Source organism: Myotis yumanensis, unplaced genomic scaffold, assembly GCF_028538775.1.
Source record: "Myotis yumanensis isolate MYYU_CA2020_CCGP unplaced genomic scaffold, mMyoYum1.0.hap1 SCAF_13, whole genome shotgun sequence".
NCBI lineage: Eukaryota > Metazoa > Chordata > Mammalia > Chiroptera > Vespertilionidae > Myotis > Myotis yumanensis.
In genome coordinates, this window is record NW_027223764.1 from 10,302,185 (window position 1) to 10,318,300 (window position 16,116).

Consider the following 16,116-nt stretch of genomic DNA (forward strand, 5'->3'; position numbering starts at 1 on the left):
GACAGTTGTTTCCATTTTCCCTCTTACGGAAGATCCTGCTGCTGGAAGATCTGTGAGGAACTACGCTCTCCCTCCACCCGACCCTCTTCCCTGGAAGGCCGCCCAGGGACCAGTACTGAGAAGCCCCGTCCCTCCTCCCTGAATGCTGCCGGGGCCAAACCAGAGGCCCAGACCAGACCCTCCGAGCCTGGTGCTCGGACGAAGTGCTAACGGTCCCCGCAGAGGGAACCAAGCTGACATTCCCTTTGTCCCCGAGGACATCCGGCACCCGCCTGCAGACCAGTCCCGAGAAAAAGGATCCACCTACATAGTTATCCCGTGCGGACCAGCCGGGATACAGCTGCATGTGGAGCTGCCGCTCCTTCCGCGCCAGCTCGTAGTATTTTGCTTGCTCCTCTCTCGACAACGCGTGCCACTGGAGGGGACATGGGGGGGAGAGAGACAGAGAGAGACATGCAGAAGTCACCAACTACACTGCGGCGAGGGGGGAAGGCGGCTTCTTTTTCGGGTAAGTCCATCCGGAATCGTACAACCTGCAAATGGTCTGCGGGGCCTGGCACCCACAGGAGTGCTCAGACAAAGCACAGGTTGGCGTCTCTGTCACTCCATCCCCTGCCCTCTCTGGGGGTGGGGGTGGGGGAGGGTCGTGGCTGTGGCTGTCGGAGTCCGGAGTGACTGGCCTGCCAGTGTGGCCGAAGGAAAACAAACGGGGACGGGGACACCTTGCCACCCCACCTGCGACGTCCTAGTCCCCTCTCCCCTCTTCCCCCAGGGAGGCAGCCACCTACCCTTCGCCCCAGGATCTGGTTGATGGCCGCGCTCTCTTTCAACGTGCACTCGGCGACGACCTTCGCTCTCATTTCCTTCATATACAACATGAACGCGTTGAGAGGTTTCTTTATGTGGGGCTTCTTCTTTTCCTCTTCCTTTTTGGAGTCCTGATGCTTTCTGGATGCGGACAGAACACACAGACACAACCCTGTGAACCACCGCGTGGGCCAACTCCCCCCGTGGCATGGAGCCCATTTCCATGGTTCCCCGGCGCCCACACTCGGCAGCTTTGAATGGAAAGCTCGCTTCCACGTTTGGTCTCCCCGAGCCTGGACAATGGGACAGAAACAACCTGGGGAGAGGCTGGGGGAACACAGAAGTTTTGCAATCAGTTCCTCAAGTGTCACAAGCACACAATTTTCCCAGGCTGAGGGCACGGCACCTGTGGCCGCCTGCACCTTGGCGGCATTGCCTGCTCAAAGGACAGAGCTCCAAAGGCTCAGGGATATGGGGAGGGACAGGGACGTGGTTGCAAATCCCAGTCCAGCCAAGAACATAAAAGTAGTTCTCTTGACCCCATCCTCCTGTGAGGGTCCAGAGCCCACAGCAGCTGGGTGTCTGCCGGGATCACACGCAGCACAACAGCCTTGGCCAGGGCCACCAGCCAGGAGCCACCATGCCAGCAACCACAGGCTAAACGCAATGAAGAGCGACACTGTCCTAGCTGGTTTGGCTCAATGGGTAGAGCGTCGACCTGCAGACTGAAGGGTCCCGGGTTTAATTTTGGTCAAGGGCACATTCCAGGGTTGTGGGCTTGATCCCCATTGTGGGGCGTGCAGGAGGCAGCCAATCAGTGATTCTCTCTCATCATTGCTGTTTCTCTCTTCCTCTCCCTCTCCCTTAAATATATTAAAAAGAAAAAATAACGACACTTACGAGCTGTGGAGCGAGCCGACGTCACTCTGGGAGGATTCCTGCTTGACTGTTGGCGTGACGATGGCCGGGTGGGGGATGCCGGTCGTGTGGAGAGTGTGATGTGGTGGGACCATGTGGGGAGGGAACCTAGAAGACAGAAAGCTGTGTAAATCGTCAGAATCAAAATGAATGAATGAGGAGGGATGTGCACACACAATACACTAAAACAAAAAAGCACGTAACACTCACATGAAAGCAACCCACGGCATATGAAACCTGTCAGCATTAATTAGCGATAAATTAAACATAATGACTCTCATAATGTCATTAAAGCCAATCTTCCCCTTCATTACGCTTACTGACACAAGACGTTATGATTTCCAACATCTTTCGCAAAAGACAAATTTAACTGATGTACTTGGGTGGCAGAGGAGGCCCGGGCGACCTGTTGGAGATCACACGCCCACGTGTGTTTTGAGGTGTTACCAGTGGCATCTATCTAAGAAGACAATTTCCTAAGCCCTAATCGGCGCCAGATGAGAGGGGAAGGCTTTTGTTGTATATTGACAGCCGAATAAAATATTAATGCGGCTGACGTGTACACACATTCCTGACAGGGCTGCGTGGGCCTCATTAGGCCTCATTCTGTTGATGGGAGTGTAACACAATTTTTGTTTTGCTTTTGCTGCTGTGCCCCATCGTTTTGACAGGAATGGGAGACAGTGAGGCAGAAAGATGGAGAAAATCCAAATATTTCCCATTTGGTTCTCATCAGAAGTTACAGACATTTTAAATAAGTTTGTATCGGCTTATGGAAAGATGCAAAAAAAAAAAAAAAAGCACTCTGTAACACGCACACACAGAGCTTTGAGTTCTGATCTTTATACCCTTTCCTGCTCTAAAATTCTGGGATTCCTAAATTACTTTGACTTAATATATCACCTATGCTATACACACCTACGCATTAACCTTCTAAATGGTTACCAAAAGAGGAAATAAAGACAATAAAGTGTGTGTCGTCTCCTCTGATGCAGCTTATTTCTAGGAAAGTCCTTTGAAACACTGTTTACGCCCTAAAATGGCATTCCCCAACGATGCAGACCCGCCAGACCAAGAGCTGATTTCAAAATACTCTTGGCCCATCTGCAAGCTGACACACGGATCGGACAAACAGCTGTCACATGTCCTGGCATGCTGGAGTCGCCATGATTTCTATTAGGTCACAAGAACCACCCCTCCTAAAGGAACATATGGTCAGTCCTCAAAGTCACCCATAGTTTCTGAGACTTTAAGCAAAACGACATATAACCAAACCGGTTTTAGCACAGGTAAGTGATATCAACAAGGGTGAGGTTACCATGGCATCTCATCAACGTGACAGCACAATGGTACTTAAGGAAAAGATGTTCTCTGAGGACCGGCTGCGTCCTACTGGAGAGGGAAGTAGGGCAAGGGGCAAAGGGGGTAGGACCCCCAAAGAAAACAAAATGGCAGGTTTGGGCTCCCAGTTGCCATGGTTATGCAGTGAGCATAGGGGGGCGCTGTTCAGGCGAAGAGGAACCCGGATCAAGCCCCCGTGGCTTTCTTAATAAATCCCAAGCATAGCAGTCCCACGCGCCATGCAGTGGATGACAGCCAACTCCTTAGGAAGCCAATTCTGGTGGGAGGTGCTAATGAGGATTTCCCGTGACAGCTTTTCAAAAGGACCCTATGTTTATTCACAAGGTTCTTTCCACAGGTAGATTGTGGAAAATAGTTTTCACTTAAACAAAATAATGTAACACATGGTAAGTTGAAAAATGATGAAAAATTCAAGGACTAACAATCTGCACAGATCCACAGAGAAAATACAGGGGCCCAGAGTCACAGTGGGCACTCGACTCAGAAATTCCAACCCACCATGACCCTCTCCCGCTGCCTTTACTAATGGGTCAAAGTTTGGTGTGAACGCCATGATTTAAGAAACAGAATAAGAAAGAAAAGGGAAGAAACACCCTATGAGAGAGAATGAATACCACTGACCATGAGAAAAAGGGAAAAACCAGCCTCATTTCTTTCCCCTGGAAAAAAATGGGAAGCGAACCCCTAGGAGGCACTTGGGCTCCCCACCAGCACGCATGCCTTCCCAAGGCCTGAAGACCTCTGAGCAAACCTAAGTGAAGAATATGTGTTCCTGGAAGCCTTGGGTGAAGGGGTGGGGAGTGGCAGCTTTCACGGTGAATGTTAAAGGCTTGACGTTCCTCAAATACATAGGTTCCCTTCCTGCTGAATGAGAATATATGTACAGATGAGAGAGAGAGAGAGAGAGAGAGAGAGAGAAAGAGAGAGGAGGGAGCAAGATAAAAACACATGTGTGTGTGTGTGCACCAAATACCATAGGGAGACACCACAGTTTGAGTACCACAGGAGGAGAAAAATTTCCAGGGCAGCCATGAGAAACAAATACTGCCAAGTTCACATAGCTATACACATGCTCATACACCTGAAAAATGTATAGCAGAGACAAGACAGAGTGAGTGTGTGAGAGTGTGTGTGTGTGTGTGTGTGTGTGTGTGTGTGTGTGGAGTGGGGCGCTATATGCATACCTTCTGTAAGAAATTCCTTTCTACAGACAACTGTTTCATGAAATGCAATAAACACCCTAAAAATTCTAAGCAGCTCATTATATGCCCCCGTCTGCTTTTGTGGCTCCGAGCCAGAATCTTAACTTGTTAAGGACAACTAATTTTTGTTTCTGGCTGTCTCAGGGGCCTCTCTCGTACTCACTCTCACTTTACTTCACTGTTGACACGTTTCTGTTAACTGGGTGTCATCTGCCGGCCTTGATTTTATGCACAAGCAGTGGGATGCATTTTCCTGTGCAACAATCCGGCTTTGAGTTGCATTAGGTTTGTCATTATTCTCTCATTTTCCCCCTTGCACTTGTAACATTTCATCTCTTCCTGCCTTATTTTTTGTGAGCCACGGTGCACCCACATTATGGTTTATACATGATCTCGCTCCCTTTGAAGTCGGCGGATTGCAGAGCCCGCGCTCGTCAGGAGAAGAGCCTTGCGCCAATTTAGCAGGCTGAGGGCCCGGAGCTCCAACATCTCAATCTAAAGGGGGTCACAGGGTGGCACAAGTGAGTGTCAGCAAGAGCTGTTTAATTGCCAATCTAGGCTTCTCCATGGTGTTTAAAGTATAATGACCCATCACTTAATTCTGAGGAGTCCTGGCCCCGCTGCTGAATAGAATGAATATCAAAGGGTATTCTGGAGCAGGGCAAGCTGCCTACATTTCCTATAACTGCCATAAGGATAATGGACCTATACTTCTGTCGCCCCATTACCACAATAATGTATTTAATTTGCTGTATACGCTTTTTAACTAGCTACCTTTCATAAGGCCTACCTGGGGAATCGCCGCGGCCCCCCTGCACCCGGAGCCCCTAACCTTTCCTCCCACCCTTCCCTTCCTTCCCTCCACCCCCCTCTGCCCACCAATAAATCATCCACTAACCTCCTAATGATAATTCAATCAATAAGCTTAACCCTGATCCCCATCCTACGGTTACTTCCCCGCTTTTAACCCCTGGAATGCACCGAGTACACAAACATGAGAGGCAACCAGGTGCGTCGTGTAACTGCTGGACGGAGAGAGGTTGAGCTGCGGATCCTAAGTCCCCTGGGAGACTCCCCCTTCGTTCCCAGGCTCTGCGAGGCTGTGATGACATTATTGAATGAACACTCTTCCTCCTCTTGCTGGAGAAGAGAACGCACCCGGATTCTCCTGCCTCACCCATGCTGGCATGGCTCTGGACACCGATGTGACTTATCTATAGCCCTTGGAAGACAGGTCTTGGGGACGGCCTGACTCTATGGCAGGGGTGGGCAAACTTTTTGACGCGAGGGCCACAATGGGTTCTTAAACTGGACCGGAGGGCCGGAACAAAAGCATGGATGGAGTGTTTGTGTGAACTAATATAAATTCAAAGTAAACATCATTACATAAAAGGGTACGGTCTTTTTTGTTTTTAGTTTTATTCATTTCAAACAGGCCGGATCCGGCCCGCGGGCCGTAGTTTGCCCACGGCTGCTCTATGGCATCGTTATAGATGTAGGATCTGCTACAGTTGGTTTTTCTCCATGGATGGGATCCCCCCCCCCCCCCCCCCCAAAATCACTGTTCTTGTACGTTGGAGAAGCAGCATCTTGGCCTGACTGTCCAGTCCTCCCTCTGCCCGTGGGTTCCCGTGTTGGCTACAGAGATTGGGGGAAGAGGCTGGGGTCGGCATCTTGGCCGTGTAATGTATGCTAATTAAATTATGCGCCATCATCAAAATGGATTAGTTGTTGCAGCCCATCAGGAAAGTCTAAACCTCCACCGATTTAATTAACTTGACTGAAAATCAGATGAACAGAAAATAAAACTATCATTAGGAGCAATTAGTGACTGCTTAAACAGACTGCTGCCAACCAGTTTGTAAATAAACTCCCAGTCACAGAAATTAGCCAGAATTAATCACAGGGAAGGGAGGGAGGACGGACTAGGAAGATCTAGGTACACACATGTGGGTACGTGTACGCACGCTGCATATGTACTTATATGCTTACAGGTACATGAATGTGTACATGCACATGGTGTTTCAGTTTCAAAGACCTAAAGCTGCACAGGCCAATGTGGCAGCCACCAGCCACATGTGGCTACGAAGGACTTGAAATATGGCCAGTTCAAACTGAGGTGTGCTGTGAGTAGAAAATACACATCAGATTTCAACAACTAAGTTCAAAAAAGAATGTAAAGTCTCACTCACGCTTGCTTTACAGGGATAACATGTTCAAATGACAGTAATTGACTATACTGGGTTGAAGAAAAGGTACCATTAAAAATAACTTCACCTGTTTTTTTATAAGTGTTTATTAAATTTGGCTACTAGAAAACTTAAAATTCCATGTGTGACTCACCTTAATAGTAAAATTATCTTCACCCTTTTCTTCCTTACCTAGTACAGGGCACCCGAGAAACAGCACTTCATAAAAGCTCTGCACATTCCAACTACCTCCTCCTGCCTTCTTAAGCTCTTATAAAAAAGAGTGCTCAACCCGGCCAGTGCAGCTCAGTGGTTGAGCTTCGACCTGTGAACCAGGAGGTCAGAGTTCCATTCCAGGTCAGGGCACATGCTGGGGTTGTGGGCTCGATCCCCTGTAGGGGACATGCAGCAGGCAGCCAATCAATGATTCTCTCTCCTCACTGATGTTTCTCTCTCTCTCTCCCTTCCTCTCTGAAATCAATACAAATATATTTTTTAAAAATAGTGTTCAATTGACGGACTCAAAAAATTTCACCTCAAGATTTCACCATCACCCACTTAGGAAGTTCAGGATAATGTTTCAGTCTTTTCTAGGAAGAAATCCAAATGCTAGATGGGTCTTATGCCATCAGAGCCTCCAGCTGCAGCAGGCCCTGGGTGGCCTGGGAGCAGCCTAGAGAACTCTCTGAGAAGTCACCCCTGGCCTTGGTTGAAGGCCGCCGCTCTTGGAACTCACCTGGACATGGAAGCGTTGACAGTCAGAGCTGTGGGGTAGGGGTGGCGGAATCCTCCTGTCGTGATTGGGTACACTGGCTGGCCTTGCCTACAAAGAGGGGGGTACAGAGTGAGAGAGTGCCACCAAGGATGGGGGTGGGGGAAAGGAAGAGAAGAAAAAGGAGAAGTTCTCTCTGCACAGTAAGCTTTATTCTCATTTGATCAGAACAAAAATCTTGGGGATTGTACAGGAAGGATCAAAGGGAAGAAACACAGAACAATTTGAATGCCATAAATCTGATAGGAATGGCTAATTAAATTTTATAACCTCTGCTTATGTCAATAGAGACCCTCTCCCCAAGCTGAAACTAGGTGTTTTGTTGTAATAATTAAAGGCGAAGTCTCGCTTGCTTTAATGGAGCCATCACACTAATTGAGGGCTACACATCCAAAGGAAAACAATAATGAATGTAAATTTATACCAAAATAAAGTACAGTGAATCAAAGGACTTCAGTTGCGCTTTGGGCCTCTTTCGGTATTTAGATCTCGGTGAGAAAACATTAAATTAACAGAGCTTAATTTGTAGCCTTTTGTCAAATTAACAAGTGTTGACAAGAGTTACCGGGGGGAGAGTCCCCAAGAAGAATTGTGGGTAACCAATAGACAATCACACCTCATTACAATAATTAAAAAATACAGCAACATGCAAAATAGCATCCTCATGAAAGACACACAACTTTTTCTGACAGAGGATTGTCTGAGTTGGCTATTCCTTTTTATCCTAGCCTTCAAATATCTTCCCATCAGCTGAACGGGGCCAGGCATGACTGAGAACTACTGGAGGAATGGTCCACAATCTACTGAAGAAGAAATGGGGTAGGAGCTCACGTTCGTGGTCCATGTCTACCTTCCCAAACAAAAGTAAGGAGAAAACAATAAACAGAAACTATGCTCAGGGTTGGTCCTCAGTGAAGCTACTACATAGCACAAGCTTTTTTTAAAAAAAAAAAAAACTGTAGAATCTGTTCAACTTGAGGAATAAGGGTAGAATGGGGGCAGGAAGTGGGAAACCACTCCAAAATCCTATCTTCTTTAAGGTTATGAAAGGCCCTGTTCCCAAGACCCAACCTTGAGCGTTTCATCACGATTTATTCTTGCTAAGATGCAATAAATTGCCCTGTGTTTTTTAATCGATAGAGATCACAGGCACATCGCATAAGCATGCAGAGAAATATCCAGAGAACCATGCAATCACAAAACACGCGTTACATGCTTGCACACACAGTAGGCTTATGCACCCCAGGCCTTTCTACTCTGGGATTTTAGAACCCACTTTTTAAAGCTGTCTGAGGAAGGCTGATGGGTGGTACCGTCAAAGCAAAACGGGGTGATTGGAAGATAAACTGTCAACGGCAGTTTGATGACCTGGGCACTGCGGGAGCTGGGGCTGACATGGGGCAGGCCCCACAGGCTGAGAGACACGAGCTGCCCCGCCCCCACCCCTTATAATCAGCATTTAACATGTCTGATCTCAGAGAGATGCTGGCTAAATAGCATGGAGCTTCTCAAGAGATAAAACTTTCCACTATTGGTATCAATCTTGAGAGTCATGGCGGGATGGAGCTGGTTGGGGGAGAGCATAGCCCCACCCCCATTCCCACCCCTGGATTCCCAAACTGGGTTCCGCCTGTTGCCCCTCTGCTGCTGCCTCAATCCGATGACAAGGCTCCCATTTGGACTGCCACCAGCAGAAGAGCTGTGATCAACTTCATTGGGTAGAAGCCCTCAGCGCCTTCTACGTTTCCCTAAGTACCTGAAGGGCACCTTTGGTCACAGACACGAACCCAGAGCCTTTGGGACCATGGGCTCAGAATGCTAAGTATCAAAACCCCTTTTCCTACACAACCTACCAAAAGGCTATTGACCTGCCCTTGCCCCACAGTGCATCTCAGCAAGCATCTTCCCCACGCCCCCCACTGACCCTCCTCACCAACCTGTCCTCTAAAACACACACATTCATGCATAGAAGAAATAAGAAGCATGCCCATGCAAGAAACAAAAAGTAAATTAAAAAATGGAACTCCTTACTGTGGTACTAACCATCCTAGCGGATGGGGGATTTGTCCTACGGTGCCGGGAGATAGTGGGTAATACGGAGATATATCTGGAGGGTGCGGAGGCCGCGGGATTCCTGGGAAAAGAAGCAGCATTTTAGGTACAAAGGAGGAAAGAAGGAAAGAGAAACAATCTAGAGATGGGAATCGGAAAAGGGCAAAGAGAGGTACCTCTTCTGTAATCTTAGCACGAGGTTCTTTTTCTGATTATAAGCATAGGAGTTGTTGGTAAGTTTCCTCTTATTATCCCTCTACCCCCAGTTTGAAAAGTTGCTCTAGCTCATTCTAGATGGATCGATACACTAGGTTAATGCAGACAGACTCAGAAATACCATGTTTGGGATTTCTATCTCATCCGACTGGTGTGATTTAAATTTTTTTAAAAAATCTAAAAGGCAGTGGCCCATAGTGAGTGATCAACTAGGTAATATTAATTCCTCTTGCCCTCATGACTTGTCCCTTCACTCCCTTGAATTCAAACGACTTACCTGCATGATTCTAGTTTCTGCTATACTTCGTGAGCTATGGCTTTTGACTTCTTTCAAAAAAGTTAATTCCTCTAGAATGTCCCCACCGCAGCCTAGAAGATGAGCTATAGGGGGAAACCAACTAAACCAACTGCCCTGGCATCTTAGCCAAGGGAAATCCTAAACTGAACAGACAAGGAGACCTGATACACTCAGTGTAGAGATGGACAGGGAGGCCTGGTACACTCAGTGTAGAGACGGGCAGGGAGGCCTGGTACACTCAGTGTAGAGACGGGCAGGGAGACCTGGTACACTCAGTGTAGAGACGGGCAGGGAGGCCTGGTACACTCAGTGTAGAGGCAGACAGGGAGGCCTGGTACACTCAGTGTAGAGATGGGCAGGGAGACCTGGTACACTCAGTGTAGAGGTGGACAGGGAGACCTGGTACACTCAGTGTAGAGGCGGACAGGGAGGCCTGGTACACTCAGTGTAGAGGTGGACAGGGAGATCTGGTGCACTCAGTGTAGAGACAGATCCTAGGCTAAAGGACAGGCACAGGTGTGAGTTAGGCCCGCCTGCTGGCTGGGTGCTGCTGAGTCACAGGGGCTGAGGCCTGCCCGGGCTGACCCCTGCGGGTGCAAGCCATGGGAGCACTTCTGGATTCCACGGGAGAGCATCCTGCCATCAATTCCTAGGAAGCAAGCCACTGGGAGAGACTGACCCCGAGGAGCTGATCTCGCCGCTGAAGGGCGGAGCCCAGGAACAACACGACAGAACTCACACAACCCTGAAGGGAATGAGAACCGCGTGTTCGTGGGTGAAAACTATTTCTTTTATTTTTTTTAAATTCATTCAGGAAGCTTTTAATCTGTACATTAAGTCTCCCTGGGTGACGTTTTCATGCAGACGTGGCTTTCTCTCTATTACAAAAACCAAACAGATTAGCTGGGCTTGGACCCTACACCAAGCCATTCGCACACTTGAAAGAATGTTCGCAGAGGAAAAGTAAACAGTCCGCAGACATTAATCATATGTTTTACGATAAGCATTTAAAAGCTATTCCCTGTACTACCATTATTTAAATGAGCCGTTGATGCTGCCATTCACTCCCGGGCGGCTGGCGGCCTCTTCTAGCTGCGCAGCCAGGCCTGGCCCCACCGGCACAAAGCGGGCTCAGAGGCCGGTGAAACCAGCTCATGTGTGGCTCCATTCAGGGGCAGCGAAGGCCGCTGAGCAGGCCATCTACCTCTGCCCGACACCAGACAATTCCCTGACAGAGGGACACAAACAGCCATTTAAAACCCATCCCTCTGACTGACTAGCTGGGAAGGGAAACCCCAGCCAGCAAGATACACCCTGGCCTTAGCTTCCTCCCAAGACCACGCCACCAAGAGCTCCAGCTAATCTGCTCGTTTTAAATCTTGTAGCTTCTCTCTCTCCCCTTTGGGCAAAAGCAGGGGCGGAAAGGGGGAAACAAGGCCAAAGATAAGATGGAAACGTCTGTCTGAGATCCTATTGGTTGTTGTGCGATGCCATGAAGAAACCCTGGGGGCTCGGTTTTCACATCTGTAAAATGGGCTTGTTACTGCCCAGGATGTTACAGGGGAGGAAGATGCCAAATCAACCAGCACAGAGAAGGCGGAGCCCAGCAATGTGGTTTCTTGAGGCTGCACCAAAGTCATCATCAAGTGACTGGGGTCCCTTAGCCACCAGGGGACCAGGGCTTCGGGGAGCCATGCACTAGGGCTCCCAAGGACCTCAGGAGGAGCCCATGAGATGCCTCCAGAACGATTACTGCCTCCAGGTCTGTCTGAGGCTCTAGGAGTTGTAAGCTCCTCAGGAAAAACACCGAGTGACTCACAGCCAGGTTCCTAAGGCGGCCCCTGCCCGGGTACCCGGAGCTCTGGAGAGACTTTCCGAAGAGAGAACAGTCCCCCGCAGGCTCTGGCTCCCCATCTTCCTTTTCAACACCCAGGAGAGGGAAAGGAGCCCCCCCACACCCCTGCCAGTCCCCACCCTTCACGCCTCCCAGCAGGTCCTGTGGGGGCCCCAGGACCAGCACGCCCTCTTGAGCACACGGCCTACCTGTTTTGGGGTCTACGTCAGCTGGTAAGTGTGGAGGCGGGTTTCCCGGGGTGAAGTGTTCGTTGCTGTATGTGATAAGAGGCGTGAGAGGGTGGACATGGTGAGGGTGCTGCACCACGGGCACTTTGTTCGACTGCGGGAGGAGAGGAAGAGAGAGAGGCGCCATCAGGGTAGGTCCCTGCAGCAGAGGGCCCTGGGCTCCCAGGCCACACCCTCCCACCCGGACTTCATCAGATGCACTCAATTCCGCCCTCAGCCCTGGCCCCGTCCATGCATCAAAAATAACAGTTACGAGACAGCGCTCTGGGTAGGTATACTTCCGTTTTTACCTGCCCACTGAGCTTGGCTTTTAAAATACCTTCTCCACCACCACCCCATCATGGAGCCCGAGAGTTGGCACTCTTCCCATCAGCAGGTACAACGGAAGTGGGTACTCTAATCTCCCAGGCATACTGCATTCCTGTGTGTGTGTGTGTGGCTAGGAAAACCTTCAGTTTCAAGGAAACCCAGCAGGGCCCAATCTACCCACCCAGCCTCCTCCTCCACCCCCACCCCCTGCCCCTGCCCCCTCCTCCCTGCCCCTTCGAACCAGCAGCCCGGGGCCCTGGGCGTGCCACAATCTTGTGCAGAGAGGTGGGTGAAAAGTCCCACTCCTGGCCTGCCTGGGAGTGTGAACTTTATCAGAAAGCTCTAAACGGCCAGGCCAGCACCTGAATATTTTATGCAGATTACATCAGGCCTGATTCATTAGGAATTTCATTAGGAAGTCATCAGGGAAATCTAATAAATTAGCTGGATGATGATGAATTGGGCTAATAAAAGGTATGCTCTTTAGAAATGGGCAGTTGTAGAAAAACAAAGGACCGGCATTTTTGTGTTTGGGAAGGGCAGGTAGGAGGAGAGAAGCAGAGAAGCAGGGGAGTGGGGGGAAGTGGGGGTAGAAAAGCATCTTGAAGATATTTCTAGTTGCCATGACTAGACTTTCCCAAATTATTCTCCTCCCCTTCCCCCACCCCATGCCCCCTCCACTGTGCCATGCTACAACTTAGCCCAGCAAGATCACAAAGAAAAAATTAAGCTGAAACAAGCGAACTACTGGGCCATTTACTGAGAGTAATCCAATTGCAAAAAACCCTATTCCCAATAGAGGATTTTCACTAAAATCCTACAACAGGGACATTTAACCAGATTAGGTACCAGGGAAGATAAAGAGGCTAGTATTAGATGATGAATGGATTAGAGTCAAGTTTCATTTCAGAACGTGTCTTCATTTCCTTTTATTACTTTTAGGAGGGCACAACTTGCATTAACATCAAGGAAGAGGAATTGCATGAAAAGAAAAGTGAGGGTCTCGTGCTGCTCACTAGCGCCTCCCGAGTTCAGGGACCACCACGCAATTAGTTCTCATCTTTTTTTTTTTTTTTTTGGTAAATAGGTGAGGAAGGGGTACAACATAGAGTATTTCCTACCACAGTTTATTGTGGGGAAGGCATCTTTAAAAAGTGCTTCTCGCTTTCTCATGAATATGTTTGGAAAGAAAAATATGACCTTCTTGATGCTCCAGAAAAAAGAAAATAAAAAAAACTACAGAAAAAGAGGCCGAGCCTTCCCACAGCCTGATTTAATGAAGCCTAGAAACAACTGGACACTTGGGAGAAAGCGCTAGCTGGTGGCTCACAGGAGCCTTGCGTTGTGAGTTATCAGTGTGCAGTCAAAGCATGAAAATAATAAATAAATAAATAAAAAGCACCGACATTAAAAATGCCAAAGCAGAGGGGAGCTTTGGAACTCAGTAATACATCCTTCATCAGCAGCCCTGATGGTCTGGACAGGCCAAAGGCAGTGGAAGGAGAGGCCGCTGCCCCAGGGCTCACGGGCGCACACTGAGGAGTCCCTTAGGGAATGTTGCTGTTTAGTAGGACAGCATGAGAAGTAACCAACAGGCAAGCTCCCACTGTGTGCTGGGGTGGAGAGGGAAAGAACATGGAGGGGCAGGGAGGGAAAGGGACCGCTGTGGTCACATGAAGCGACGACCATTAAGAGGAGAGGAAAAGGACTGTTGCTGCCTTCCCAAGTTTTCTATTTGGTTGGAAAGATACACACCGGCTGAAATGAAAAAAAAAGCAGGCCAGTCCCAGACAGTTTAAAGTAACTGCAGGAAAACCGTGAAACCAGAGGGAAGAACGACAGACAGCCCAGGAGGGGAAGGAGGACGGTCACTAAGAGCTGGAAGGACTTCCAGGGAATGGACTACCGTACACAATGGAAGGAAGCAAATGTATAAACCCGAGAGCGGCGTACAAGGGCTGGGAGTGGGCAGCGAAACTGGCAACTCGAGTTAGGCATCTCTCAGGATGCTTATCACCAATTCAGATCCCTGATCCCAGGAGATCTTCCGGTACAGACCCGAGGAAGTCTCACCTGGGTCCCACTGAGTGCCATGATCCCTTGACCAGAGAGCCAGGCAGGCACAGACAAGCACACAGGTCCTAGGAGACCTGTCCTACTCATCAATCAAGTCCTAGTGTAAGAGAATCCATGGAAAGGGCCTAGCACAAACCCTCCCACAGGTAAGCACAGGAAGGTGGCTCACTACACTGTTACTGTCACTGTTAGGGAGAAGCTGCCCAATGTTGTGGGTTTTTGCTGTGGCACGAAAGTGCCCATTGCACAGCTGTCTTTCAAGCAAGACTAATAGGAAACGGGGGGGGGGGGGGGGGGGGCGGGAACCTTTCTCTGTTTGTCCAGCAAAGAATAAAGACAGCTTTTGGGCAACAGTGGTGTTATTTGGATGTACGCAGAATTTAAAAGTTAGCCCGGCTGGTGTGGCTCAGTGGTTGAAGTTGAACTACAAACCAGGAGGTCACGGTTCAATTCTGGGTCAGGGCACCTGCCCGGGTTGTGGGCCCAGTTCCCAGTAGGGGGTGTGCAGGAGGCAGCCGATCAATGATTCTCGCCATTGTTTCTCTCTCTCTCTGTCTCTCTCTCTCTCCCCCTTTCCTATCTGAAATCAATAATAATATATTAAAAATTAAGTCTCCCTTTCTCTTAGATACATGTATAAAGATGATTCCAACAAAAGTTGGGCACCTGTCCTGGCTGCCATCACCTGATATAACTTGCACACCTGAACCTAGCCAACTGTTTTTTTCCTGTTTGATCTAAACTTGAAAGCATAGGGGTGGAGTGAAGGGGATTTGAAGTATTTTTTTAAAATATATATTTCTTTATTGATTTCAGAGAGGAAGGAAGAGGGAGAGAGAGATAGAAACATCAACGATGAGAGAGAATCATTGATCGGCTGCCTCCTGCACGCCCCCTACTGGGGATTGAGCCCGCAACCCAGGTATGTGCCCTTGGCCGGAATCGAACCTGGAATCATTCAGTCCGCAGGCTGACTCTCTATCCACTGAGCCAAACAGGCTAGGGCAGAAGTACTGATGGTGCCTTTTGGAGGGAAAGCAGACATGGTGCAGTTTTCTGACCCTACTTGCCTACCAGGCAGCTCATTACAACACAGTGTAGCCACAAGTCTCTCCAGGTTGATTGGTTCCCAAGCAAAGCAGGGATGTGGTCATAGATGCAAAAGCTAGGGTCTAACTCCCATGGACCTCCTACACCTGGGCTGCTTTGACAAGAGGATGTTCTTCCTGAAAAAGCCTCGTCTCTCCAGCCTCAGAACCCCAGCGTCTTTTCTTCCTGCGCTGCCTTACGCCCACTGCTGGGGTCATGCATGTACCTCTCTTATGCTCCTTAAGCACAAGGACTGTGTCTTCTAGAACTCTGTGTCCCCTGTCATGCCCAGCCTGTGCGAGTGCTGAGCACAATCTCACAAATTACACAAGAACCATCAAATTGCAACTGCAAGTATTATAAGAAGAGAAGACAGAGCCAACCTCACAGATCCATCGCAGCCAATGAGAGTGCTCTTTACATGGAGTCTATGCAGAATCATGGCACAGAGGTAGGGGAGGACGGGAGGGGAAAGGCGGGGGGGGGGGGGGGGGGGGGGGTCGCTTCAGAAACCACCCAGCCTAACCCTTGTTCCCACAGGGCCTTCTGTGGTTTTAGAGCTCATCATATGGCCACGGTGACCAAGGTAAATCCGTGAATTCAAGGAAGACCTGGTTTAAATTCTACGTCACCGGATTAGCTATACAACCTCTCCCAGGTCTCCGTTTCTCTGAGAATTCCAGGTGGGAACTGTACCTACCTCAGAGAGTTGTAAAAATTAAGAGATCCTGCACGTACAGTGCC

General features: G+C 49.1%; 1 protein-coding gene across 31 annotated transcripts in view; it reads right to left on the reverse strand.

Moving 5' to 3' along the window:
• Positions 1-16,116, reverse strand: part of TCF7L2 (transcription factor 7 like 2) — a 197,494-nt gene that overhangs the window by 14,455 nt on the left and 166,923 nt on the right. For 13 of the 31 annotated variants that reach the window (XM_070432252.1, XM_070432250.1, XM_070432251.1 and 10 more), the window contains 6 exons: positions 11,860-11,992; positions 9,282-9,384; positions 7,215-7,301; positions 1,708-1,848; positions 789-948; positions 308-415 (listed from right to left, as the gene is read on the reverse strand). In XM_070432252.1, the coding sequence (XP_070288353.1) occupies positions 308-415; positions 789-948; positions 1,708-1,848; positions 7,215-7,301; positions 9,282-9,384; positions 11,860-11,992 (732 nt within the window). The remainder of the gene's footprint in view (positions 1-307; positions 416-788; positions 949-1,707; positions 1,849-7,214; positions 7,302-9,281; positions 9,385-11,859; positions 11,993-16,116) is intronic. The other 18 variants (XM_070432249.1, XM_070432253.1, XM_070432255.1 and 15 more) reach the window with 3 other exon arrangements.